Below are 27,981 nucleotides of genomic sequence, written 5' to 3'. Positions count from 1 at the left end.
GGGATTTGTAGTATCCGTCTTGGGTCACTTAGCGGATCGGCTCGGTTAGTCGCCTCCAGCCGGAAGCTCTGGCAGGCGAGAAGGGCGGGGTGCGGCGAGGTTTGCGGTTGCCAGGAGCCCGCTGCCCTCTGGCGTGGAGCGCCGCGGCGCGCTCTGTGCAGGGAACCTGGGTACGCTGGGCCCGCCCGCACCGTGTCCACGCTCCTTGGGGGCCTCGGAGCCAGTCCCGGGCAGTGGGCGGAGTCTGCCCTGGCGCGGGGACGGGGACGCCGTTCCGAGGTGTGTGCCGGGGCCCTGCGGCTGAGGGGTGCGACTGATTCCCGGCCTCCTCCTCCAGCCTAAACCTGAGGGGCCGCGGCCGCCACCTCCCTAAGGGGACCTGCCAGAACGGGGGCGGGGCAGCCCGAGGGAGGAGGCGGGGGCAGTTTGGCGCGGGGGATCGTCACCCCGGGTTTAAAAAGCTCTAGCGTTATGGGGGGGGGGGGGGAGCTCTGCCCCGACAGCTCCGCTTGTAGCCCGGCGCGTGTGGGGCCGCTGCTGTCTCCGCCCTCTCGGGAGGAGGCGAAAACTGGAGCGGTTCTCCCCCCACCTCAGCCGCTGAAGGCTGCCCCCTTGCGGGGCTTGGTGTCAGGGGTGTGCTCGGCGCGGTATAAGCTGAAGAGTCCCAGTCCCACGGAATTTGCGTTCGGAAAGGCAGCTGTAGCTGAGACAAGGCGCAGAGGGAACGGTTTAGTGGGGGGGGAGGGGTTGAGTGGGTGTTGGGGGTGCGTGGAGAAGGCGTTTGAGTCATGTGGGTTAGTGCTGGTGGACTTCACAGAAAGAGCAAGCCTTTTAAGAGGCTTTTGGATGAAGAAGGGTTAGGGGCTGCGAGGAAATGAGGAGGCCGTTGGAAACTTAAGGGAGGGGCATTTTGGAAGAAGGCAGGAACAAGAGTGAGAAAAACACAAGGCATGCTAGTCCTTCCTCTCCTTTTGAGTTTCTTGCTTGGCTGTGAATTTTTAATCTGGATGGGGGTTGCCACCATATCAGCATTGGTGGTGGTGGTTTTGAGTGGAACCGGTTTTATAATTTGTGGGGAATTTCCGGTTTCCATCCAATTTGTAAGGGAGCCTGAAATTTAACATAGGCATTGGAGTTATCATTGCCATAATGAGACCTGATCAGATAAAAGGGAGATGAGGTGGTAGACAGCTGGCCCCAAATAACTTCCTGACCCCAACAATCCTGAAAACAAATAACACACAAGACCAGTTACCAGCTGAGATTTTTTTTTTTTTCTTGGCTGAGAAGTTTTTAGCACTACTTGTAGAATGGTTGCTTTTGGATTCTCCATCACAGATTCGGTGACTCAAATCTTAATTTCTTCTCTGCACACTTAATAATTTGAAGACTTTGGTTGAAAAGTCCACATACTTCAGACTGGGGTATTTTGATAGCAGTGGTTCAATCACTTAGTGCAGAAGTGCAGTGAATTTATATTGTGGAAGAAAGGGAGTTCTGTAAAAATAGGGAACAAGCAATTTTGGTAGTTGTAGCAGAATTTTCTTCTCTTCCTTGGTTCTGAGCTCGTGGACTCAAGCAGAGCAGGTTAATAATTTATCAACCCAGGAATGTATTTTTCCCCTTTTATATATGTAGTTGTAATTGGTTTGCATCATAAGTAACTCACAGTAATGTGACACACTATTTCTGCTCACAGCTTCCTAACTTTGGTGTACCTGCCCTCCTTGCAGTCTCAGAATTGCACAAATTATTGTATAGAAGATCTAACAAAACACTTTGATTTGTACCCTGCCCTCTGTAGTAAAGCTGTCATTCCAGTAGTGATTCTAATAGCATTACAATTAGGAAACTGGAGTAACTTGTACTTGTTGGTTATAATTCCATTTTAGGATTCTCGTAATCTGTGGGGATTTTGTAATAAGCATATTTTATATTTGTGAGAACATAATGAGGGGATTGAAAGGAGGATTTTGTGCATTAGTGGAGAGCTAAGAATGGGGGAATATGTCTTTGATTTATTTGTTTAAACATGTGCTTTGTTAAATAAGGTACATAGATTTAAAACTTGCAAAAACCTGTCATGGGATTCAGGTGATGTACAAATCTTTCAGGCTCTAACTTTCATGGCCTTATGATGTCCTCAGGATTCACCAATGGAATAACTGTACTGGTTCATTACGTACATGTCAGGGCACATAATTAATTATTTGCGTTTTGATTCTCACTAGTGCTTCTCAATCACCTGTATTAGAAATGGTTGTTTCAGGTGTTTGATTAATTACAGCACCTGCAAACATATGTGTTTGCCTTCTATAGCTAACTTAAGTGGTTTATTTATAACAGTGTGTTCTGTATTGCAAATCTCTATTATGGTACATCATAATCGAAGGAACCATCTATTCTTGTGATTACATCATGAACGTTTATATTGAGCTGCCTGTTTCCTCGCCCAAAAAAGCATTCAAGGGAGGATGAACTTTTTGTAAAACAATAGCACTGCATTCATCTTAGACGCATTGAGGGCACAAACAATATAGTTTTGTTTATTTTCTAAACGGTTAGTGTAAAAAAAAAAAACTTACTTACCTTCCTATAGCAAAGCTAGTTTGAGCCTAACCATGTTTACAGTGTTAATTTGTTTTCCCAGCTTACTCTCAATCAAATGCATGCTTTTTTTTCTTCACAAGTAACAATAACAACATTGCCACCATCATATTTTAGTACTAGTTTTTCTGATGTTTCACTGCCAAGGTTGTAAAGAATGGCTCTGTCAAGGGAGAACTGTACAGAGGAACAAGAGTTACAAGTAACTTGGTACCTCAAAGCCTCTTTCTTTCGCAACTTAAGGTCCCAGTCCTGCTCCCACTGAAATCAATGGGAGTTTTGCCATTGATTTCAAAGAGAATCAAGCCCTTTATGAGACAGCAGTCTCTTAGGAACAATTTAATTTGGGGTTGACAATAGCACAAATTAAAGAAGAATAAGTATTGGTTCTTTTTTGTTTCTGGTGGGAGAGACAGAAACATAACACACTTTAGAGAACAGTTTATTTTCTAATTCTGTAAACCAAGATTGTCATGTATATTGCTGTATTTTGTGTTTTTGGCAGTAATATTTCCTCTATGTGCAGTACAATATTAAGATGGAGGATTATGAGGAGTTCTGTGAAAAGCATCTTGCCAGGATCCAAGGAGAGTCGATTCAAAGGGAAACCTCTTCATCTGCTCAGAAGAATATCTCACTTATTCAATTCTATGGCATTCCTGTGCTTTCACCTCTGGTAAGATTCCCTTGTCAGTTAGGCATTGCTATTAAAAAAGAAGAGGACAACCATTTTTATTTAGTTATTTCTGTCTTGATAAAATATGACCAAGCTTGAGTAGTACAGGAGACAAGTACTTGTCTGTAATGTTGAGGTTCAAAACCAAAATAAGGGTGGTGGGATAGGGGGATTGTCATGCAATGTAGTACAAGAGGATTTTGTCATTTGAACAAATTAGATTGTGGTGCCTATGACTTGGGGAATACCTGCGGGATGGACTCCTTTTATTCTTCCCTTCCTGCTATATCCGTTGGCCTTTCTTCTATAAAGGCTGCCCTTCCCCACTCAATAATACCCTCCTTTCTACAATATTCCACTCCCGATATACCTGTCTTGCACCACATCTAACCTAGTGTATTTCATAGACCAAATTCTAACAGGTAGCAGTGGTGTAAATTATAGGGTAAAAAGGGCATAGACATTCTTTACCACTGTTGTTTAATTGATCCTTGACACTACAGCTACTACTGGTGGAGCTGGATCCGTAGGGAATTACAGCTATAAAACTGACTAGCATAAACAAAGACAAACTTGCAACACATATATGTTCTCTAGCAGGGCGCCTCCCAGGCTTTTTCTATACAGAAGGTTTTCTGAAATCTTCTCATTGTTGCTTCTAGTATCAACAAAGCTACACTAGTTCAATGGTTTGAGGATCTGAGAAAAGTGTCAAAGGAGATGCAGCTCCTTTTAAACTGTTTCCTACTCTGTTGTAGGACTCTGAGTACTCCAGGTTCTGATTTCACAAGTAAATAGGGTAACTTACTTTCAAGCCTTTTATTCCTACTAATTACATTTTCTTTTTTTTTAATTATGTATGTATGTTTGTATATATTTATCATGTGGAAAACCAGATTAATATTACTACTACAACACTTTATTTTCAGTTGAAAAAATGCTGATTTGCCAGTTATTTAACATTATTTGGGCTTGTTTAAAATAGCACTGGATAACAAGAAATAACACTGGGGAAACACATGGGGTGATTAAAGAGAATTTAGCTTTGTAACTTCTTTTATTTCAGCAAATGCTGTTTCTAGGACAAAAAAGGGAGCTAGAAGAAAGTAAACTAGAGCAGGAAGAGTGATTTATAAGGCCTTGGAAGGGACTTCTATGTTTGGGTCTGAAATTCACCTATGGTATGAAGGGTCAGTGTGAAGATCCCACATCTCAGCAATTAGATAAGGCTTACAGATAGGAAACTGGGGTGAGAGTGGCCATTTGGGTGCTTGTGCACTCTGTATTCACCATTCAAAAGATCTCTTTACCAGCTCTGCATAGTCTGGTGTGGAAGGCCATCCAGTGAGAGGGTCCACATGATGAACTGTTGAGTGGATCCTGTAAAGTTAAATCTCTCTGCACTTCATACGCATATGTTTAGGCTTTATGTGGTTTGAGTAAATTTTCCCTGTCTTGCCAAAAATGTTTATGGTTAAAAAGAGACTAATCTTCAAACTGCATAAAATCTCAACAAACATATGTGCTTTCCCATTACATATCAAGTTTTTTTTTAGTATTTTTTTATATTTAATTTTCTTTTTGATAAAGAAAAGGAGTCACTGATATTTTGTTTTGCAGCTGAGTCTTGAGAGAAAAAAGGAAATGCATCAGGATAAACAAAAAGCAATTGATGTAGAGATCTGGAAGCAGAATTCCAGGAAAAGAGCTTTACTGAATCGTGTTCAGGAGATCCTGGAAAACGTGCAGGCAAGTTTTGATGCAAGATTTTTTAATTAGTTGTTGTAGACATTTTCATACACATTCCAAGGGACGCTGAAGGCTCATAAACTAGCAGTTTACCCTCTTTAGACCAACATTTGCTGGTAATTTTTATTGTATGACCTGGTGAACAATTACAGTGAATACATGTAATAGTTTTAAATAATGTTGTTAAGTTTTCAGTTGTAGTCAGTGCTCAATTTGGTATTTGTAGAAATCAGCTAGTTTTTGTGGTACAGCTGTTGTTTTCATAACACCATTTAAAATAGCTAGATAGATTTCCTTCAGACATATGCCATCATGTGCCAGCAATGCCCCTCTGCCATGTACATTGGCCAAACTGGACAGTCTCTACGTAAAAGAATGAATGGACACAAATCAGACGTCAAGAATTATAACATTCAAAAACCAATTGGAGAACACTTCAATCTCTCTGGTCACTCGATCACAGACCTAAGAGTGGCTATACTTCAACAAAAAGGCTTCAAAAACAGACTCCAACGAGAGACTGCTGAATTGGAATTAATTTGCAAACTGGATACAATTAACTTAGGCTTGAATAGAGACTGGGAGTGGATGGGTCATTACACAAAGTAAAACTATTTCCCCATGGTATTTCTCCCTCCCCCCCCACTGTTCCTCTGATATTCTTGTTAACTGCTGGATTTGGCCTACCTTGCTTGTCACCGTGAAAGGTTTTCCTCCTTCCCCCCCCCCTGCTGCTGGTGATGGCTTATCTTAAGTGATCACTCTCCTTACAGTGTGTATGATAAACCCATTGTTCCTGTTCTCTGTGTGTGTGTGTGTGTGTGTGTGTGTGTGTGTGTGTGTGTGTGTGTGTATATAAATCTCTCCTCTGCTTTTTCCACCAAATGCATCCGATGAAGTGAGCTGTAGCGCACGAAAGCTTATGCTCTAATAAATTTGTTAGTCTCTAAGGTGCCACAAGTACTCCTTTTCTTTTTGCGAATACAGACTAACACGGCTGCTACTCTGAAACCTACTATAAAAACTGTTAACTAGTGGCATTGCCCTTTTTTCCACCTGAAACTGTAGGCTAGTGACTAAACTTTGCAAAATAAATAACAGTGCTGGTGTATGCTTCAAAATTTATATTGTAGTAATTTTTTCTTGTGCAATAATGGGACTGTTCATCAGGTAGACAGGTAGATACTTTAAATCAGTGGTTCTCAACCAGAAATCTGGGCCCCCTGGGGGGCCATGAGCAGGTTTCAGGGGGGACCACCAAGCGGGGCTGACATTAGACTTGTTGGGGCCAAAGGCGCCAAAGCCCTCCCCACATAGGGCTGAAGCCCAGTGACCCAAGTCCTGCCACCCAGGGCTGAAGCCAAAGCCTGAGCAACTTAGCTTCGTAGGGTTCTCTGTGGTGTGGGGCTCTTGGCAACTGCCCTGCTTGCTACCCCTAATGCTGGCCCTGGCTCTTACATGCAAAAAAACAGTAGTTGTGGGCTGTGGAGTTTTTATAGCATGTTGGGGGGGACCTCAGAAAGAAAAAGCTTGAGAACCCCTGCTTTAAATTTAAATAGGTTTTTTTTTAAATAGGTTTCTTAAAACAGTGTAGTTTGGGTTTTTTATTTTAGTAGGATGTAATAAAGCCCTTGAACTAACCTACCAGCTAAATGAACACAGTTTGCATTGGGCTTAAGTTTTATTACTGAGGTGGCAAATGTAATCTATTGAGCTTCTTGTATTGTTTACTACTGTGTGCATGGAAACCATCACCTAACTTGGGATTTGAAAGGCAGCCCAGGAGCATATGTTAAGAATATAAAAATAATGCAAAAAGAAAAGGACGACTTGTGACACCATAGAGACTAACAAATTTATTGAGCATAAACTTTCGAAAAGCTCATGAAAGCTTATGCTCAAATAAATTTGTTAGTCCCTAAGGAAGTACTCCTTTTCTTTTTGCGAATACAGACTAACATGGCTGCTACTCTAAAACAAAAATAATGGTTTGCTTTCTTCTAGACCTCCTGCGGTTAGTAGGCACTTACGTTGATACAAATCTGGCAACCTTTTATTCTTTAGTTTAAATGCGCCTATTGTCAATAGCTGCAATGTTACCTATACCTAAAAAGGACTATGAATTTATACAAGTATACAAACACTGAATGGGCTGTGCACATTTTTTTTTCTTGTCAGTTGCTTGCCACAGAAAAGTTGATATTTTTTTCTTAGCTCTGGTTACATAATAATGAAAACCAAAAAGGTTTTCCTGTATGTCCATAAATGTCATTGAGAATTATGTGTGTACTCTTTTGCATATTCCTTCTCTTAATTGGCAATGGGTGAATCTGAGTTGAAGTATATTTAATGTTAATGCTGAAGTTATTTGAATTACATATCTGAATAAACACAATGATACATTTATGTAACATACTATTAAAGAACAATGTTCAGGACAATTGGCAGCCACACTACTACTTAAAGAATATATGTTTAAATATCCATTTTTCTTTTAATATAATTTTATCGTAGGTGGTGGTCTGATGATGATGATAAAAACTTCTAAGCCAAATATTAAAATATATTTATGTTGCATTTTCCTCAAATTATCTTTGCCAGTTGGAAAGGTCATCTTCTGCATCGTAGATTAGTGTGGTTGCCATAGTTCCATTCTGTTCAAGTTGAAAAATTTATGTTGCATTAAAGTGACAGCAATCTAACTTTATAGATCAGAAGGCATATGTACTAAATCTTAATTAGAAACAGAAGGGCTTTATTACACTGAATTGACATAATAATTTCCATTTTTCTTTGCAGGTCAGAAAGGTGTCTGGTATGAGTGATTTGGATCAGTGGGAGCCTGAGAGTGGTCACTCTAATTCAGAATCAAAAGCCTCAAATGGCTTCAAAATGCTATCGAATCTCAATTTGTTAAGTTCTGTTACATGCAGTGGTACTACAGACCTTGAAAAAACATTGGAAATTGTGCCAGCAGACACTGCTATCCAGATTACATCAAGTGGAATAGACTCGGTTAGAGGCACAGAAGAACATATTCCTCCTGAACAAAGTGAGAGCAACCTCTCAGAAAATATTGCTTGCCCGAAGGTTACATCTCCTGATAAAACACAAAATATGACTACTTCAAATGCACATGTAAACCAAGAGCATACAGAGGTGCCAACAGATGGTGAGGAAGTACCTGATCCTTATGTAATGAGTCTTCAAAATCTTCTGAAAAAGTCTAGGGAGTACATAGAGAGAGAGCAAACCAGACGTAGCTTAAGAAGGAATTCAAAAAGAAGTATTAATGAAAGTCTTTCAGATAAAGAAAATGATGCAGTTAAAACAAATCTCTCTGGGAAAGAGAGAGCGAGGTTTACAGGCAGGAATTGTACTCCTCTGACACTTGATAAACCAAGTCTTAATAAATCAAATATTCTTCTTCAAGGTGCCTCTACCCAAGTAAATAGCACGATTACATCAGCTTTACCCAGTTTTTCTAAAGTGGATATACCTACCAGAGCTGGAACACCCCCAGTTTTGGATTCGGATTCAGATGAAGAATTTAAAAACACCTCTACCTTTGATCATGATGGTAGTATTGTCAGAAGCCTTACAGGTTCTTATGCCAAATTACCCAGCCCGGAGCCAAGTATGAGCCCTAAAATGCACCGAAGACGTCCAAGACCTTCATCAATGGGACACATAGTTATCAATAACCCTGTGAATGCCTATGAATTAAGCCCTATAAACAAGGGAAGAGCAATTGACTTGATCATACAAGATGTCACTGACCAAACTAATGCATCTGAATCTGTGCCAAAATTTACTGCTGACTTCACTGCAGTTTGTTCTAGCAAAGCTCATGTTGTCAACACGAATTCTTCAGAGACTTCAAATCACATGTGTCAGGATTCCATTAGTCAACTAGAGAGCAAAGGAATGATGATGTCTTCCATAATGGAGGGAATGCTGGATGGTAGAAGGCCATACAAAATGGACAGTACTACTTGTACTGCAACTCCAAAATTGCATGAGTCATATGCAGTCAGTCAGTCAATGGTGACTCAAAAGCTTGTAACTGTGAATGGAATCAAGCCAGATAGTTTGTTAGAAAACACCAAAAGTAATTCACCCATGGAACTCAATAAATCTTATGATGTAGAAAATCCATCTCCATTACTAATGCAAAGCCAGAATAAGCATCATCAGATGGATACTCCAAATATTTCTTCTGGAAATGAACAGTTTGTAGAAAATGGGTTTGAAAAAGTGAAACGTAGGCTTGATTTGGATATTGATAGTTCACAGAAAGAGAACAACCCATATGTTTTAACAGATGGAACAGAAGAACAAGAGAAGTGGAGATTGCAAGACCGAAGATGCCCCATAGGATCTGTTTATTGTAAGAAGAATGAAACCTCGGGCAGTAGTACTAACGGTGAGATAACATTTTCTGTAGTCAGCCTTTTTCCAAGTTGAAAAGTTATCTTTAGTTAGAAATTTCATTTTTAGAAAATAGGCCACTGTCTTTCATCTGCACCTTAGTTTTTTTTTTTTTATTTATTCCCCTAGCTTGTGCATCATTTATGATAAAATGACAGGATACATTTCTGTATTTTTAATCCATTAAACGAGTAAGGCCCTGTAGTAAACCAGGTTTTTCTGAAGGTTGCTATAGAATGACCAAAATTATCTTCCGTATATGAAAGTTGCCTCGTTGGAGGCAAAAGCCTTATACCTCCTACTTGATAATGAATGATACAGGAGTATGTGCTTAGGCATTTTCATATAGCATATACCAGAAAAGGTATTCATTTTCTTGTTATATAAAACATTTTTTATCTGATCTGATTGCTCAAAATCACCATTTTCTGCCATAACCAGAGTCTTTCCTCTTTGTATTATAAAGTTTTTTGATATTGTTCTATTGAAGATTGTTGTATATAATTAGATTAGAGAGATTTAAAAAAAAAAAAAAAGAAAAATGAAAGGCCACTGAACAGAAATTAAACAATCATGCCAATAAAGGTGCTTGCTATATCTTGGTGGAACATAAACATGAAAGGAGGAAAACTCAACTGAAAAATGATCCAAAGAAAATTTTACAAGAGCATGCATGGGTTTGTGGGGTGTGTTTTAAATATTCACCCAGTTTTAATCTGAAACCTCCAAAGAGACTGGAGAGATTCTAGTAGCACAGACTCACTGTGCATGTACGGGGACTCTTGTGAAATTTTTAATAACAGAAAGAAAATCTAAGGGAATTATTGTGTGCCAGGGAAAGGTCAGTAGGGTGCCTAGCATGAGTATAGTGAGCAGGACTATGGTAGAGCAGTTTTTTTGAGTTCTTAAATGTAAGTAAACAGCTGCACACTGCAAATAAAACATACATGCATTAAAATATCAGCTGCAAGTAACTTCAATATTACCAGGATTGGTGGTGGTCCAGTTCAAGAATAAAAATGTCATGTAGATGTCTGTTAATTTTTCTCTAATGAAGTCTGTAAAGAAATTATCAAAACTGAGTGGAATAAATGTTTTGTTCACTCAAGCAAGTAGTCATATTCTTTTCAGAGCTAGTCTCTGCATGTGACTTCTTGAATCTGGGATTGGTCAGTGCCATTTATACCATCCCATCCATGCATATGCTGATCTCACAAACATGAATATAAAATAAAAGAAAAATATTCTACTTCGTGTTTTTGCAGCTATACCAACGGTGCTGTATAAAAATGTTTTGAAAATGTAGAGATTTGTTTATTTGCCTTGCAGAACACTTAGAAAATGTAAGAATATATGATTAATGCTTTATGATGCATGTATTTTTTTTCTTTTCAGAAGAAGAGATTTTGAAAAATAAACTGTTGGCTTTTGAAGAAATGAGGAAGAGACTTGAAGAGCAGCATGCACAACAACTATCAGTACTGATAGCTGAACAAGAGAGAGAACAGGAGAAATTACAGAAGGTGAGGGAACAAGATAGGAAAATGCTAACATGAGGTGTTTAGGATTAACTGCTCAACTTGCTATTTCAGTATAAGGAGCTGGAAACAATATAATCTTTCTCTGAATGTCATACTCAAGATGGATATTTAATAAATCTGTCTGAATTTGTGGAAGCTCTTTGAAGAATATGATTGTATGAAACCTTCTCTGAGCTTCCATTTTGGTCTGGCTAGCAGCATTTAGAGCATTGACAAAACTCGTGCGACAAAAACAGGAGGCTTAGGACTATTCTCTGTTTTAGTATAGAGATGAAAGGTTATTCGCAGGAGAGAGATATATAATTGATGCATGCTTTCATATCAAACTGCAAAAGGCAAGAGATGCAGTGGGGACTTAGACATCCTGAAAAAGCTAGATAATTACTGTACAGTTACGTATTGGCTTACATAAAATTTTCATGATCTATTAAAAAAGCCAAAAGGGATAGGAAGCCAGGTGTGTATATTATTTGGGAAAGGCTGAGCTCTCCTGGGTTTATTACAGTATATTTATTCAGCACATCTGTTTTAAGTGCAATTACTGTATATACTTGTTCATTAGTCCGTTAGTTTATAAGCCGACCCCCAAGATGGATAGGTAAAAATAGTAAAAACTCTATGACCCTTTCATAAGCCGACCCTATATTTCAGGGGTTGGTAAACTTTGGCTCCCGGCCTGTCAGGGTAAGCTGCTGGTGGGTTGGGACGTTTTGTTTATCTGGAGCGTTCACAGGCATGGAGCCCCTCAGCTCCCTGTGGCTACGGTTTGCTGTTCCCAGCCAATGGGAAAGGCGAACCACTGCCACAGGGAACGGAGGGGCTCCATGCCTTCAGACGCTCCAGGTAAATAAAACGACAGTGTATTAGATATTTAATTCAATGATTTCATAGAGTTTTAAATCATCAAATTTTGGTGTAGACCCGTTTATAAGCTGACCCCTGCTCTTTGATGTGTCACTTTTTTACCAAAAATATGTGGCCTATGAACGAGTATATACAGTATATTGTTTGTTACATAGAGATTAATGGAAATTAAGATGCCTTTAGATCAGTGATTTTTCAACCTGTGGTCTGTGGACATGTGGGGGTCCACAGACTATACTTAAGATTTCCAAAATGGTGTGCACTTCCATTCAAAAATGTTTAGGGGTCTGCAAATGGGAAAAAAGGTAGTAGTTAAACTGCCTATGTTGTATTGAAACTTATGCCAAGATACAATTGCTTGCTCAAAATGTATTTAAATTCTATTACGTAGAATCAAAGATCTGGTTTATTTCAGACTTTTAATCTGCAGGAGATAGAAGAGCAGGAGAGAAGGTTAAAAGGAAAGAAGAGTGCTACAGCAGACATAGAAATACCCAAAATGACCATTAGCAGTGGGATGGAACTGGAATGGAGAAAAATAAGTGAAAGTGGCTTGCTGGAAACAATGCTGACTCAAGTGGAGACAATCCAGAACACAAACTCGAACAGCACTGGTAAAAGTAGGGGGAAAATAATTATTAAAAGCTTACTGGGCACTTTAAAGCAGAATATACCAAATGTACTGGCTCGTTCATGGTATTGATGATGGTAGCATCTCTGCTTTTTCACTGGTTGGAATCCAGTCTAGGCAGGAAGTACTGAAAGTTAGCACCTTACAGCTGTTTAGCAATCTATGTAAAATGTATTAGTGGTCTTAGCAGGCTTATGTCCACTTTGCAGGATCAAATTACTACTGTAATAAAATTCTGAAAGTATCTTCCTTGGTCATATGCCTTTTGGATAAGATCTGGTATAGTATCATTTTACCATCTATTGGGGACTTTTTCACACACTAGCATAGTGGTGGACCCTTTCCCACTTTGATTAGGATATTTCTACATTTTGAACAAGCATAGGTGACATAAGAATATAGTGCATACAACACAAGGGAAAATGCTGGCAGCAATTTTAGTCCAATGTATATCCCGATGTAAAGTAAATTCAAGAAAGATTTGGTTTTAATATAGAATGTTAGCTGCTATCTCTATACATTTAAAAAAAAATTGCAATGTCATAAAACTGTGTGTATGTAACTGGTGTATAACGTATAAGTATTTGAATTGTAGTTTGTGTGCACAGGCTTCCTGTTTAGTACTCATTTGTTTAATCATCCATTCTCTTTTCATATAGGTTTTGCCAACACTACCATGCCCAGTAGTTTTGGTTCAACAAATGAAGCTCCATTCTACCTCTGGGGACCATCTGGTAGTGGAATGTCAAAAATATCAGCATCCAGGCTTGTTAGGGCCAAAACCAGGTGGTCTCAGGTGAGAAAATTAAATTGACTTAAGCTTTTATTTATTTATTTATTTATTTATTTATTTATTTATTTATTTATTTATTGCTTAACCATGTAATTCTTTCGGTACAACTGCTACTGCAGGTATGCATTAATAACTTCCAATGCAAAACTACTAGTTGATCCACAGTTGTTAGATGGATTTGTACTAGCAGACACAAGAAGAGAGCAGAACAATATTTTTCTCATTACAGTACAGGCAAACTAATCATGTAACCACATCTTTATTCTGTTAACCAAATTAATATTGGGGAGTTCTGGCTAACCAAAGTGTACTTGGCAAAATTTATTACCTGGCTGTTAATACAAGATAGGTGTACAGACATTTTTGTTAAACAAGTAGCAATCAATTTAATTTAATTTTATTTTGAGAAATTATAATTCAGAACTTTTATTGTAGTTGATATTAAAGCATAGAAAATCTCTCAATTTTAATCTTTTTATCTCTTAAAAGGCCCTCAATCCAGAGATGCAAATGAAGTTCAGTAAGATCACTGCCTTGGCAAAGGGATTTCTGACTCGTAGGCTCATGCAAACGGAAAAATTGAAATATCTTAGGCAAACCGTAAAAGTAAGGAGATAACTGTAAATATGCTTGCTTTATGCATTCCCCCCTCCTCCCCCGTTGGTTTCTGCCACTTCTTTTCAGCTGACAAATTAGATCTAGACTTTTTGCCAGAGCACAAAATTCATTTTACGTTCAGGATTAACTAATGAAGTTTACTGCATAAATAGTAGAGCTCTATAGTTTTTAGAGAATGAATTAACTACCCAAAACATAGTTGTTAATTATTGCATGCTGTGTGCATACTACTTTTTTTATAGTGTCCCAACAGTACCTTTTCCTGTGCTTTTTTTGAAGTGACCTATAAACCATTCTAATACAGACTGAAGTTGGATAATTGTTTCTTAGATATATTCTTAATATACCTAGTGTGCAAACTTTTAGTTGAAATGAACCTTGCATGGCAGAATATACCTTATTCCAACTTTCATATCTGCTGACTTAAAACTTTTTTTAATCTAACTGTATGTTTCCTGGATCCTGAGTTAGTACGGAAGTTTCCTGTGTCAAACTTATGCTGTGATTTTGCAGTTTCGTAAATATTCAAATAGATGCTAAAATTAGAGTCATCAAAGGTATTCTATTAATGTCTGCAATCTGCCCCTCTGTCCCTGATTAATTTCATATGAGGAGAGGAAGCTAAGGACAAGGGAATGAGAAGGGAAAAGAGAGATGAGTTATTTACCCCTGTCACTCCCATTGCTCAGAAAGGCAGCAGTAGGAAAAAATGGTGAAGTGGAATGCTATCTCCATTAATTTGAATATTTCTTGGGTCTAAGGTGTAGATTTAGTATTAGTTGCTCCCGTACAGCACAAGTATGGAGAATGGGGTGTGTGTGTGTGTGTGTGTGTGTGTGTGTGTGTGTGTGTGTAAGTACAAAGTAAAAGATGTTGAATAGGATACGGTGTATAGGGGAATCCAATCTTGCAATAGTGAGAATGCTGAATTACTTCTGCTTCGTTACAGGAGTAAGGCCAAGGAGGAGATTGTCTAAGTGCCCCATTTTTTTTTTTTTAAGAGGATTACGGTTAAATCCATGTCTGTTTAGCTACCCACCACTACACTATCCTTTTCCTCTGAACTTTTGAGATTAAGGGAGCAGATGTATAAATGGTTTGAGATTTACTTCCACTCAGTGTGAAAGATTATGTATTATGCTTAATCTTTCTTTTTATTTTTTAGGATACTATGGAGTTCATAAAAATTTTTCAGTCTGAAGCTCCCTTAAAGAGAGGAACTGTTTCGGTGCAAGATGCATCCCTACAAGAAAGAGTGATGGCTCAAGTAATATATATTCTAAGCTTTTCTTTCATAATTACTCCATCATTGTAAAAGAGAAAATTATTTTATCTCTGACAGAGATATCTGAAGACTTCAGAGGGTCAATATCTGAAATGATAATTTTAACTATGGCCATTTTGTGCTGACACAGAGGGTTTTAAAATTTAGTTTCACCAAGAAAGCTTCATGAAAGCTTTGATTTATTTCAGCTACGAGCTGCGCTGTATGACGTCCATGATATATTCTTTATAATGGAAGTATCTGAAAGAATGCATATCCTGCGTCATGATCGTGAAGTTCGCAAAGAGAAAATGCTGAGGCAAATGGTATGTTCCAAGTTTTTATCCAGTAAGAAACACTTAAACTAGGAAATATATACTTTTGGCACAATTTAAATATCTGTTGTTAGTGTTTGGAGTAAGATACAGAATTTTTTTTTTCCCCCTGACCCAGTAAGAAATATAAACCTTAGCTTTTGAAAACAATCTTCCTGATGATTGTGTGGCTTTAACTGTAGTGCTCCAGTAGTTAAACTTCTTCAGAAAGACTCCAGTCTACAGTAGGGACTTGGTGCCTGGATGCTTCCAAAGTGAGTGTGTGTGTGAGTGAGAGAGTGGTGGTGGTGGTGGTGATGATGATGATGATGATGATGGAATTAATTTGATAGCAAGAGAAAATGTGCGCACACCTTTTTTTATTGGTTTTGTTATTTTAAATTAAAGTTTGGAATGTTAAGCTACATCACCATGTAAATTAAAAAGAGTTGCATTAAATCTTTTAAAGCAGATTTTATGATGAAAAGTGCCAATCTTTTAATTAAGGTGGGTCAGATGGGGTAACTGTAATAAAAGTAGTACAAATATTAGTATCCACTTCTGTGTTTCTGTAGGCTAAAATAAAGACTCCACGAGAGAGAGTGACACTTTCAACAGCTACACAGAAGTCTCTGGATAGGAAGAAGTACATGAAGTATGTATGTATTTAATATTTTAGTAGAGAGAATTGGAACGAAGGAGTTTTACTTTGAATACAGCTGAATCTTTTAGCAAATAGTTACAGATTTTGGAAGACTCTCATATTTGCTAGAAAGACTTTTTTTTTTATATGGAAGATTCCTTTTTACATAAGTGTATTGAATTCTATTCTTTATAATGGCATTTTTTTATATAGACATTCATATATATTTGTTCCCATGCTGAAAACAACATAAACACTCTCATCTTGTTCTCTGTACCTACTGACTGTTCTCTAATTCACTCTGAAGTCTGATCTCCAGAATCATGGTTTACGTTTATCATTGTCCAAATACCCTCTACATTTGGCTGTAACAACTCAAGTGAATCACATTACTGCAGTTAATGGTGCTGGTGACATAAACAGGTGACATTCCTGCTGAGTTAACAGTAATGACTCAATGCTGCATCATGGTTATAGCGAACACTCTTCCATATGAGATGCCATGCTTTGGATAAGGTAAAATTTGCCTGCTTGTAGTCAATAAAATCCATAACCATTTTTGGAAAGATTAGTGGTTGCCCCACTACCGTGACAAAATTCAATATAGGTAGCTGCATCCTGCCTACAAAAATTTCCTCTAGTTCTCAATTGATTTGATATAATTTTCACTCTGTCCTGAGCTATGTGTAATGTCGCTGTGTGCTGTTAAGATGCTGTTTCAGTGATGAGTGAAGTGACTCCTGTCTGACTAGTCTGTAGTTGGTTTGCAAAGTGAGTGCTGTATTTTTAAGTTATTTTCATGGCTTTCTCCAAAATTAACTGTGTATGATAAGAAATGCATGCATGTTGGTAGGAGTGCCTTATGGCATAATGGAGACAATTGCTTCTATTTGTTTTGCAGTTGGAAAGTGTAGTTTATACTGTACGTAATTTTGCCAAAATAGTGGCAGTATTACTTAGGTGGCTTCCTTTTATTTTTCTAGCTTCTTGTCTGATGATTTTTTCTTAAGAAATGTTTAAAAAAATGTGTTTGGATACTTAGACTTTTTTTTGTTTCATTAGGCTCAGAAATGGGAATGCCAAATAAAAAATTAATCCTAAAACAAAATACTCCTGAAACAAGGTCAGTGAAAATGACTTCTTTGTAGTTTACACTGAAATGTTCTTAACTGTTTTACAATGCTAGGTCTATTGACTGCTTACTTGCCATCAGCTAGTCCTGTCGTCATTGCCCTTGGGTAATGAAGAATGCACAGGGCTAAACCATTATATGAAAAGTTATTAACTTGCTACAGTTAATAAATAGTACTTTTTCCAGTTTTAGTTTCTCAAGTTATTATCCTCAAACATGATCCTCATGTCTGTGTTTATTTCATTCAGTCAGTCCAGTTCCCAAGTTTCTCAAGTGTTAGGTGCAGTGGTAGCATCTTTAAGCAAATGCTTGATGCTGTTTTTGAAACAGTATGATATTGTTCTCTCCTCTTCCCCAGACATGAACCTTCATGTAGCCAGCTGTAGAAACTTGTCAAAATGGGGGTTATTTAAGAAGATCCTCAAGCTTCAGTAGCATTCTTGCCTCTAGATCGTTAAGAGACAGGTTTTAGATTCATAGACACTAAGGTCAGAAGGGACCATTCTGATCATCTAGTCTGACCTCCTGCACAGCGCAGGCCACAGAATCTCACCCACCCACTCCTACGAAAAACCTCACCTATGTCTGAGCTATTGAAGTCCTCAAATCATGGTTTAAAGACTTCAAGGAGCAGAGAAGCCTCCCTCAAGTGACCCGTGCCCCATGCTACAGAGGAAGGCGAAAAACCTCGAGGGCCTCTCCATTCTGCCCTGGAGGAAAATTCCTTCCCCACCCCAAATATGGCGATCAGCTAAACCCTGAGCATATGGGCAAGATTCACCAGCCAGATACTACAGAAAATTCTTTCCTGGGTACTCAGATCCCATCCATTTAATATCCCATCTCAGGGGATTAGTCCTCTTTACCCTGAATATTTAAAGATCAATTACTTTATCCCATCATACCATCTCCTCCATAAACTTATCAAGTAGAATCTTAAAACCAGATAGATCTTTTGCCCCCACTGCTTCCCTTGGAAGGCTATTCCAAAACTTCACTCCTCTGATGGTTAGAAACCTTCGTCTAATTTCAAGTCTAAACTTCCTGGTAGCCGGTTTATACTCATTTGTTCTTGTGTCCACATTGGTGCTGAGCTGAAATAATTCCTCTCCCTCTCCTGTATTTATCCCTCTGATATATTTATAGAGAACAATCATATCTCCCCTCAACCTTCTTTTAGTTAGGCTAAACAAGCCAAGCTCCTTAAGTCTCCTTTCATAAGACAAGTTTTCCATTCCTCGGATCATCCTAGTAGCCCTTCTCAGTACCTGCTCCAGTTTGAATTCATCCTTTTTAAACATGGGAGACCAGAACTGCACACAGTATTCCAGGTGAGGTCTCACCAGTGCCTTGTATAATGGTACTAAAACCTCCTTATCCCTACTGGAAATGTCTCTCTTGATGCATCCCAAAACCGCATTAGCTTTTTTCACAGCCATATCACATTGGCAGCTCATAGTCATCCTATGATCAACCAATACTCCAAGGTCCTTCTCCTCTTCCGTTACTTCTAATTGATGCGTCCCAACTATAACTAAAATTCTTATTAATCCCTAAATGCATAACCTTACACTTCTCACTATTAAATTTCATCCTATTACTATTACTCCAGTTTACAAAGGTCATCCAGATCCTCCTGTCTAATATCCCGATCCTTCTTCTGAATTGGCAATACCTCCCAGCTTTGTATCATCTGCAAACTTTATTAGCGCACACCCACTTTTTGTGCCAAGGTCAGTAATAAAAGATTAAATCAGATTGGTTCCAAAACTGATCCCTGAGGAACTCACTGGTAACCACCCTCCAACCTGACAGTTTGCCTTTCAGTAGGACCCGTTGCAGTCTCCCCTTTAACCAATTCCTTATCCACCTTTGATGTTCCTATTTATCCCCATCTTCTCCAATTTAACTAATAATTCCCCAATGTGGCACGGTATCAAATGCCTTACTGAAATCTAGGTAAATTAGATCCACTGCATTTCCTTTATCTAAAAATATCTGTTACTTTTTCAAAAAAAGGAGATTAGGTGGTTTTGGGCACGATCTACCTTTTGTAAAATCATGTTGTATTTTGTCCCATTTACCATTGACTTCAATGTCCTTAACTAATTTCTCCTTCAGAATTTTTTCCAGGACCTTGCATACTACAGATGTCAAACTAACTGGCCTGTAGTTACCCGGATCACTTTTTTTTTCTTAAAAATAGGAACTATATTAGCAATTCTCCAATCATTCGGTACAACTCCTGAGTTTACAAATTCATTAAAAATTCTTGCTAATGGGCTTGCAATTTCACGTGCCAATTCCTTTAATATTCTTGGATGAAGATTATCTGGGCCCCGCGATTTAGTCCCATTAAGCTGTTTGAGTTTCGCTTCTACCTCCGATATGGTAATATCTACCTCCATATCCTCATTCCCATTTGTCATGCTACCATTATCCCTAAGATCCTCTTTAGCCTTATTAAAGACTGAGGCAAAGTATTTGTTTAGATATTGGGCCATGCCTAGATATTTTTAACCTCCACTCCATCCTCAGCGTTTAGCGGCTCCACTTCTTCTTTTTAGTTTTCTTCTTATTTATATGGCTATAGAACCTTTTACTATTGGTTTTAATTCCCTTTGCAAGGTCCAACTCTACTCGACTTTTAGCCTGTCTCACTTTATCCCTACATGTTCTGACCTCAATTAGGTAGCTTTCCTTGCTGATCCCTCCCATCTTCCACTCCTTGTATGCTTTCTGCGGTTCATGTCTCACACCTGGCCTATCTTATACTCTGTATTAATAAACTAGTACTGAACTGTTAGAGGTGCTGCCTTCCAGATGACGTCTGTCTACACTAGAGAATATTGGCTAATACCAGTTCAGATGCTCAGAATACTTGTAAAATAGCATGCAACGTTTCACAGATATGCCCTCTACTGGTATGATTGCATCATCTTTGAGCAAATCTTAAAAATAGCTTTGCTCACTTAATTTCAAACCATGTCAGTGCGAGTTTGATCGGAAACCTGAAGCACCGCAGCTGCACTGTTTCATTTGGGCCTCCCAGGATAATCCCATGAAGACAACTAAGAGCCACTGGTCATGTCATTCCCAAACAAACATAGTTATTTACAAAATTTAATGTAAAAAAGTACAAAAATAATAAAAGCAAGATCTGTCTTCCCAAGGACCAACGTATGAAGTTGGTGATGCTATTTATTGTGAATCCCAGGCAACTCTGAGCAGCAGGTCCAGGGGCAAGTTATGGCCTCTGTCATGGTACGTGTGTAGTTCAGCCCCCACAATGTGTGAGTGTTGATCTACAAGCAGAAGCAAATAATTCAAATAAACCACTGGTGGGAGGGCAGGAGGGCAGCATCATAGTAATCAGTGAAAATATTTATTACTTGTATGAACCTGCTCCAGGTTTCTTATCGGAAGCCTTGTGATAAGTACCACAACTCAGAGCCACAGCAAATGTTGGAGGAGGTGCTGTGTGTGGGTCCACTATACCAGGGTAATAAGTGTATGCACATGGAACTGTTGCAATAACAATTGGCGCTAGAAATGCATAGCAGCTGTGTTTCTAAATTGAAACAGTTCAGTCCTTTAGTATAGACACCTGTAAAATAGATTCCTTCTTTCTGTCTCTGAAGGCTATTTCAGTGCTTTTCTTGAGTTTTAATGGTTGCTACACGTAACTGGATGCTTTCTGCATTAGTAACATGTAACCAAACACTGTGCTGGCTTCTTTGGGATACTTGGAATGTGGAAGGCAATATATAAAAATAAAACTTGTTTAAAAACAAAATAAACAAAACTAATACAGATTTTGTTTTTAACAGAGTACTTCAGCCAAATCAAGGACAAAATACTCCAATTCATAGGCTTCTTTGCAGGCAAGGGTAAGAGTACAGTATGTGTTTTAATGCACAACTTAAAGGTTGAAAGCAAATGCAGTATCTGAGTCAAATAATTTCCAAGTAAGATGTACATGCATCAGTGCAAATATTGTTCAAATGCAAAATGGCTAACTTACAATTCATGGTGAGACAGTTCTTAAATTTCCTAGCTTTTGTTTTTTTATACTATAAGGGAAAAAGTGCAGTGGTCTCATATTCTGTTTTTCATTTACACTGTGTTCTGACATCTGTATTTGTAACATTCATTCCATTAAGTTTTGCTTCCAGTCACTGAAAATGAAATATAATTTTATAAGAAACATATACCTCCTAAATAATGCAACATGTACTCATTAGATCAGTTTCTTGAATAGAGTAGTAAGAAAAAAAAAGTGTGCATGGAGAGTTTCTCCTATTAATGTATATGCATAACTCCTAGTAATGTTAATAGGAGTTTCACATGTGCACATTCTGGAAGAGACTCTACTGTATCACTTATAGTTGTTTTCATACCAAGAACAGTTTTAGTGTTTTTCTTTATTGGATACAATCTTTGGATTTTAATGCAAGTGACTTATTAACTCTTTTATATTTAATTAGAACCCCTAAGACCTCAATGAAGGGGGTTGAGCAAAATAGAAAGAAGTCCTCAGAGAGCAGAGTGCCTAACAAGGCAACTTCAGGTGTGTAGAAAATGGGTTCGTGGATCTCTTTTTAAAATGAAGATGAGTGAGTTACTAGTATCAAGAAAATTTAAAAGGGATATCGTTTTTCCTTGCTGCTGTAGCTTTGCTATAATGCACTTTTGACTAAATCAACATCTTCTATATATGTTTATAAAAACAAAAAATGTGAGTAACTTAATAGTACATTTTCAAATTCTATAAAAGACATGTACAGTTTAAGATTACTGCTTAAATTCCTTCTCTCACCAAATGCCTGATCACCAAAAATACGCAATTTTTAGTAGCATATGTAAAAACGCACTAATCAAAAGAGACCTGCAGAACTAGAGTAGATAGATCTAGACTCTGACCTAGATATTTATATTTTTGTGCCATTTATTCCTGTTTCTTAATATATGTAAGACTTGTCCTTAGAAACTAAAACTCAGAGTTCTTGACATGGATTTTCAGAAAATTTACCAGCAGGAATATTATATGAATTCCCTACTTTAAAACATCTTGTAGGATGCTGTGCTGTACATTAGATATTATCAAAGAAGATTTATGACCCTTTTCCCTCTGATATGCACAGCGTTGGGTATGACAGTTTTAGATGAGGGGTAGTCCAAGTTCCAGATACGGAGTGAGTTTGTTTGTTTGTTTGTTTGTTAATAAAAAGGGGTGTGGATGGAATGCCTAGCTATTCATAGATGGGGTTTTGTCCATTCCATTCCTTAACAAAACATTAGTGAAGCAAACATTTTCTGATACTTTTCCACTTTAAGACTTGAATGTAAACAGTTGTGATTGATTAAAACTAAGTAAAATCTTTTTACTCAGTTGGTCTTTGTCATCTACTACAGAAATATGATTTAGAAACTTAATTCATGTAACTCGCTTCTAAAATTAATGCATTTGTATGGTTGGGTACCAATGAAAAATTAGGAACATCTGGGATCCTATTTAGGAAGGAGAACCATAATTTTTTGGGATGCAACAAGTGAGCCATAGTACTCTGTATGATTTTTTTTTTTTTTTTTCTATCCAATCTTCTTGTTGCATATGGGGGAAAATTCAAACTCCCCACCCACTGCTCGGATACTATTTAGCTAATGAGAGCTGACAAAAACACAGGCCAAGGTAGGCAGGAATTGTTCAGACCTGTAAGGTCACTCAATTAAAATTACAGAAAGCATGCTCTGAGGAGTCAATGTATTCTGGCCTGCTTGCTTTAGCTAGTCGTAACTTTCTCATGACTTGGATATCATGACATTTTGATTCTCAGCAGTGAAAATAATCCTATTTATGACAATGGCTCCAAATTTTGTCTGGCTTGCCTTCATGGCCCTTTGATGAATTGCTGTAAAATTACTGAATGTCTCATAATAGCCATTTTGAACTTCTGACAGTTGTTTCTAACTGGCTATATGGAGGTGTGGTTTAGTTATGCTACATAACTAATCTCCTTATTTCATCTAGAGTGCTTGAGCATCAATGTTTCCATGACATTTGTAGTATCAGCACTTCCATATTCTTCCAAATACAAATAATAAATCAGGCAGTATCCATCTGTATTAACTTAACAGCAGTGTATTGTGAGATCATTATCTGGAAGAAGCCCTAAAAAGTGTAAAAAAATAATCTGAATATTTGTGCAGTATTAAAAAAGGTTAAACTTGAATTAATAATGCAAATAAAACTTGCATTATGTACATGTTCAAACTAAATTGAATAGTTTAATTATTCTGTAAATAATTTGGTAATTATTCAATTATAAAAAAACCCCACCTTGAGTTTGGAATATAACAAACTGTTTTCAAAAGATGCACTGTAAACTGTTTAATGTGGGTGAGGAACAAATTGTTTCCAGGGAGTGGTCGTGCCCAAATAACTAAAATTTTAATAAAAAAAAAAATACTGAAAGCTAAACAAATTCATATATGTTTTTTATTTTATCTTACATTTGTGAGTGTGCTCCTGAAAATGAAGACTCAGCACTGGCTTGCTGTAGGCAGAGTATAGGCATATTTCTTTCCATAACTCTGCTAGTGCATGTCAGTACTGACCTACAATACCCCTGCTGTTTTAGTTTTTGACATTCATTAAGCACAGACTGAAAATGACATGGTGGCTTTGTTAGGTTTAGAATGTGGCAATCAGACTTAATCTTACTTCTGAGCCAATCAGAACTTGAATCCCTATCACTAGAAGTGAAATGCTCATGTACCAACCCATCTACTCTTTCCTCCTCTTTTTTTTTTTTCCTGACTTTATCATTTGAAATTCCATCTCCAAAGCTTGGTCTTTGTATATTTTCCCTATCTTTGTTCTAGTCTGTTTGGTCTATAGCCTCCTTCTTGACATGGATGTAACTCCTCAGGTAGTTTTTCTAGATACACTAGAGCTAAAGGGAAAACATACCCTCTTAGTGTATGTCCATCTCACCTGTTCCTATAGTAAAACCTGTTAGAGGAGCTTTGGGGAGGAAATCTCCAAGAGGATCTCTTCAGAGTTCCTTCTCTTGTGTGTTTGGTGGTGGTGAGAGGAGGGTTTGCCTCCTCACCCCCTTGAAATAAACTGGATGATGTTGCAGGAAACCAGGGCCATCTTCATGAGGTGCTCTATTTTTCCATCTCCTCCCTCATCTCCACTGGAGCTGTGCTACCAGGATGACCACTCGTCTGCAGCTGCCTTGGTGAAAGTGGGGTAGAAGGGAGAGTTGATTTGTGGAAACTAATATAGAGCCATTGGGAGATGAATATGCACCTTGCTCCTGATCTACCAACTGCTTCCCTCTGACCTGCTCAGGCTTCACTCCTCACCCTGTGTGGACTCCATAGGGTGGAGTGAAAGGGATGTTGTGGAGGGGCTGAACCCCCATTCTCTTTTACATGCAGAGAGTTTCCTCTGTGCATGGATATTTGGGGGTGGGGGAGATCAGGCCCATAAATAACTTACTGAAATACTACAATTAAAATTTAAAATGCTAATGTATTTAGGTTGTGTATTTATGCTTTGCGTTGTTCTTGTTCAGTCTGTCTGTCTTGGGTGGTTCTTAAGATACTTCTGCCTTTGAGGGTGGGAGTTGGGATGGTGGAAGGATTGAGTTTTTTATATTTGCCTTATAGGGATGTAATTTAGTAAAATGATGATAGATATTCATTGTATAATAGTGAAGAGTTAGGCAGTTTAGAAGAGCTAAATGATCCATAGTAGCTTAAAATGCTTACATAATTTTATGTAATCAAGTGTTATAGTACAATATAGAAACTGCTGTCATTTCAAGTTTTCTAATCCTTTTTAAAATTTATATATTGCAGTTATAGATGTTTTGGAGTAGCAGGAAAGCAAGGGGAACACTTACTGAGGAAGAAAATGCTATAATGTATAGTTATTTACAAGCCTTTTTACAACTCGAATAACCTGTTTTATTCATTTTAAGGTATTTGAGATATAGAATAAATTATGAAAAATATTAATTTTAAAATACATCTATTTAAAAGCATATTTGAACAAGTTTGTGTATTCCTGTCCTTAAATTTTTCAGTGTTTATTGGACAATTCTTTTATAAAAAGAACAGTTACAATCACAGAATGCTAACTTTTTTTGTTTCTGCTTTATTTTTAGGAGTATATGCAGGAAGAATCCAAAGAAAGAAGCCAAATGTTGTGACAATTTAAGACGACAGCACTCACTCGGATAAAAAAAAAAAGGCTATTTTAATGCCATAGTCTCTTCACCATTGGTTCAGATCTTGCATCTCCTATATGTATGCTTTGAATTGACAAACGTACATATTTAACGTAACATTTTGCATATTTTGAGGACATACAGTAGATTTTTATGGAATGATGTTAAAGTAATGGAGAAGGCTACAAATAAGTTCAGTTCTTATACTTATGAAAACAAATTGCATGGTACAAACCTGTCAGGTATTCAGATTACTGCATACATATGTTCACATTCAAAATGCTTTGCTATAGAGAAGAATATAGTGCAACATTATGTTTGTATCTTTTTGCCATCTCTCTGACTTATTCTTATATTTATTGTGCACTTTTTTGTACTCTTGGAAATATATTTACAATTGCAGTTCAGACATGGTAGTCTGCATAACTGATTTCCTATATGTGTACCTATTTTAGCCTTTTACCCTAAAATTAGAGAAGTTACACAAAGAAGAGATAACTTATTCAACTGTAGCAATACTGTATGTTTTTCCTCTGTGTATTTGTTTGAGAGCAGCATTGCTGAGTGTATCATTACATATGAATGTGCTAACCTGTCAATTTAAATACTAATGACTGATAAACTCATTTCTGTTGACTGTGTTTCAGAAATGGATCTGAATTAATTGCTGGCATAAATGTGCCATTCCATGTACATGAATGAAGTCGCCCCTGTTCACATGGGTGGTGAATTTAGGCCACTATGATGAAACATTCCAGGCAATTTTTCCTCCATACTGTTTACTGCATTTTCTAATTCCAAACTATATTTTGATCAAGATGAAATATAATTAAGATGTAGCAATTCTATGACGCTGTACAAGAGTTCCAGAAGGAAAGACTTTGTTTGCCGCTTCAGACTTTAATTGTCCTCAGCAGTCATACAGGTGACTGTTTCATACCATTATGTGTCTTACTGTTTTATTTTTGACATTCCTAGATCTACTTTATTGTCTAAACAAATAACTTGGAACTTTTAAATAAAAAATAATACTGTCATTAGTAACAGATCCAAGCACTGAAGCCATGCTTCGATGTTCTGAGTCCCTAAAACTTTGCAAGACTTAACCTCCAAAACACATGCTCCTGTTTGCCCCTGTCTTTTTGGCTATTTCAGCCATTATGAACATACCTCTTTAAAGAGAGGCTGCTTAGTAATTTTAATCTTGATAATGAGCTTCTTTGAAACTTTCCTTGGTTTTCAAATAAAATAGAGAAAATCTTTGCCCTGTGTATATCCATCCTTAAAGGCAGGTATTATTCAGTCAATAGCATACTTCTGTATCCCCACAGCTTTAAGGGTGGGTAGAGGGGAGGACTGTTTAAACAAAATTAAGGGTACATATTTAATGAAAATGTCATACTTGACCCAAAATATTGTCCATATTCATTAAATATCTCAATATAAAAATTAAATAGGTGGAAGGAAAAATGCCTTAATACAAAAATGCATTTATGAATTAATAGAACTTGTTTGGGGATGGCCTTAAACCTACAAGTTATGGGTTCCATCTATAAATCAGTACCTTATCCTGTATCTTTTGTTGCATTATTATAAGCAATGTTACTTATCATGCAGTATTTTAAACTGAGCCAGACATGTACTTGAAAAAGAGGCAATACTAATACGAAGAAATATTTAGAGGATTAACAGACTACTCAGTGGTTGTGTACTGTGGTCTTATTTGAAAGCTCTTAGATAGATCCTCAGCTGGTGTTAATTTATACCAGCTGAAGACCTGCACCTATCTGTTTAAAGGTTATTGTTCTTTAGTTTCCCAGCATAATACAAAGATTTATTATGATAATCTGAACTTCTTGGATTTCTAGTCATTTTCAAAACCTTATTTTTGTTCTTAATTTTTGCATTACTCTACTATTATCAGTCTTTTAGAGGAAAACATTTCAAGAGTAACAAAGAATGACAAGTGAAATGCATCCTATTTTATTAAGAATTCTAGACTACCTTGCAGGTGGCAACTTTAGACTGGCTTACTTGCTGTTGTATGTTAGTGCTAAAAATTGATTGTAGATGTTTTCTGTACTTAATTGGCATTTGAGGCAATACGTAAAAGTAGGCTTAGTCTAAATATTTATTTAAAAATGAATGTTCAACTTTTGTTGAAGTTTCTTAACTAAACCTTTTTACTTTAAGACTGTTTCAAAGTTTGTGTACTAAAATATCATAGCAAAAAAATTTAACTTTCATAAGGCCTTCTTGACAAGTGCCAGAATTTGTTTTTGTAATTTGATACATTTTTTATTTATACATATTTAATTTTCAATTCACTTTATTTTTGTGGAACGTAATGTCATTATAATATAAAGTGTATTTATTTTTTGTACTTTAGTTCATTTTCACCAGTCTTGCCCCTTTCATTAAATATACTGCAAAATAAACTTTTTAATCTTTAAATATTTGCATTTTTTCTGGATT

General features: G+C 37.4%; 1 protein-coding gene across 12 annotated transcripts; it reads left to right on the top strand.

Annotated features, from left to right (window-relative positions):
- Positions 1-27: 27 nt before the first annotated feature.
- On the top strand, positions 28-27,960 carry CCP110 (centriolar coiled-coil protein 110). Of its 12 annotated transcripts, XR_005295298.2 has the most exons (16): positions 28-279; positions 3,113-3,283; positions 4,904-5,032; positions 7,832-9,458; positions 10,859-10,986; positions 12,284-12,488; positions 13,159-13,295; positions 13,782-13,898; positions 15,076-15,177; positions 15,384-15,500; positions 16,064-16,144; positions 17,193-17,254; positions 21,094-21,153; positions 21,751-21,833; positions 25,136-25,257; positions 25,444-27,960. XR_005295298.2 is itself a non-coding variant. In XM_043493496.1 (15 exons), the coding sequence occupies exons 2-15, from the start codon at positions 3,146-3,148 to the stop codon at positions 25,153-25,155; spliced, it is 3,006 nt and encodes a 1,001-aa protein (XP_043349431.1). In that variant the 5' UTR covers positions 28-279; positions 3,113-3,145; the 3' UTR covers positions 25,156-27,960. The 12 variants fall into 12 exon arrangements, 11 of the variants coding, with proteins under 11 accessions (XP_043349431.1, XP_043349429.1, XP_043349428.1 ...); XM_043493496.1 differs by having other exon boundaries at positions 25,136-27,960; XM_043493494.1 differs by lacking the exon at positions 25,136-25,257 and having other exon boundaries at positions 29-216; positions 3,128-3,283.
- The last annotated feature ends 21 nt before the right edge of the window (positions 27,961-27,981 follow it).

The sequence above is a fragment of the Dermochelys coriacea genome, chromosome 10, assembly GCF_009764565.3.
Source record: "Dermochelys coriacea isolate rDerCor1 chromosome 10, rDerCor1.pri.v4, whole genome shotgun sequence".
Taxonomy (NCBI): domain Eukaryota; kingdom Metazoa; phylum Chordata; order Testudines; family Dermochelyidae; genus Dermochelys; species Dermochelys coriacea.
The sequence above is the reverse complement of the archived record's forward strand: the minus strand, read 5'-3'. Positions and strand labels throughout refer to the sequence as shown.

What these genes read in the sequence shown, in the direction of transcription:
- CCP110 (XM_043493494.1), top strand. Translation starts at nt 3,146, where the DNA reads ATGGAGGATTATGAGGAGTTCTGTGAAAAGCATCTTGCCAGGATCCAA. An exon ending in AAGAAAGAGTGATGGCTCAA is followed by an intron (nt 15,178 to 15,383) that starts GTAATATATATT and finishes GATTTATTTCAG; the next exon opens with CTACGAGCTGCGCTGTATGA. An exon ending in CAAAATACTCCTGAAACAAG is followed by an intron (nt 17,255 to 21,093) that starts GTCAGTGAAAAT and finishes TGTTTTTAACAG; the next exon opens with AGTACTTCAGCCAAATCAAG.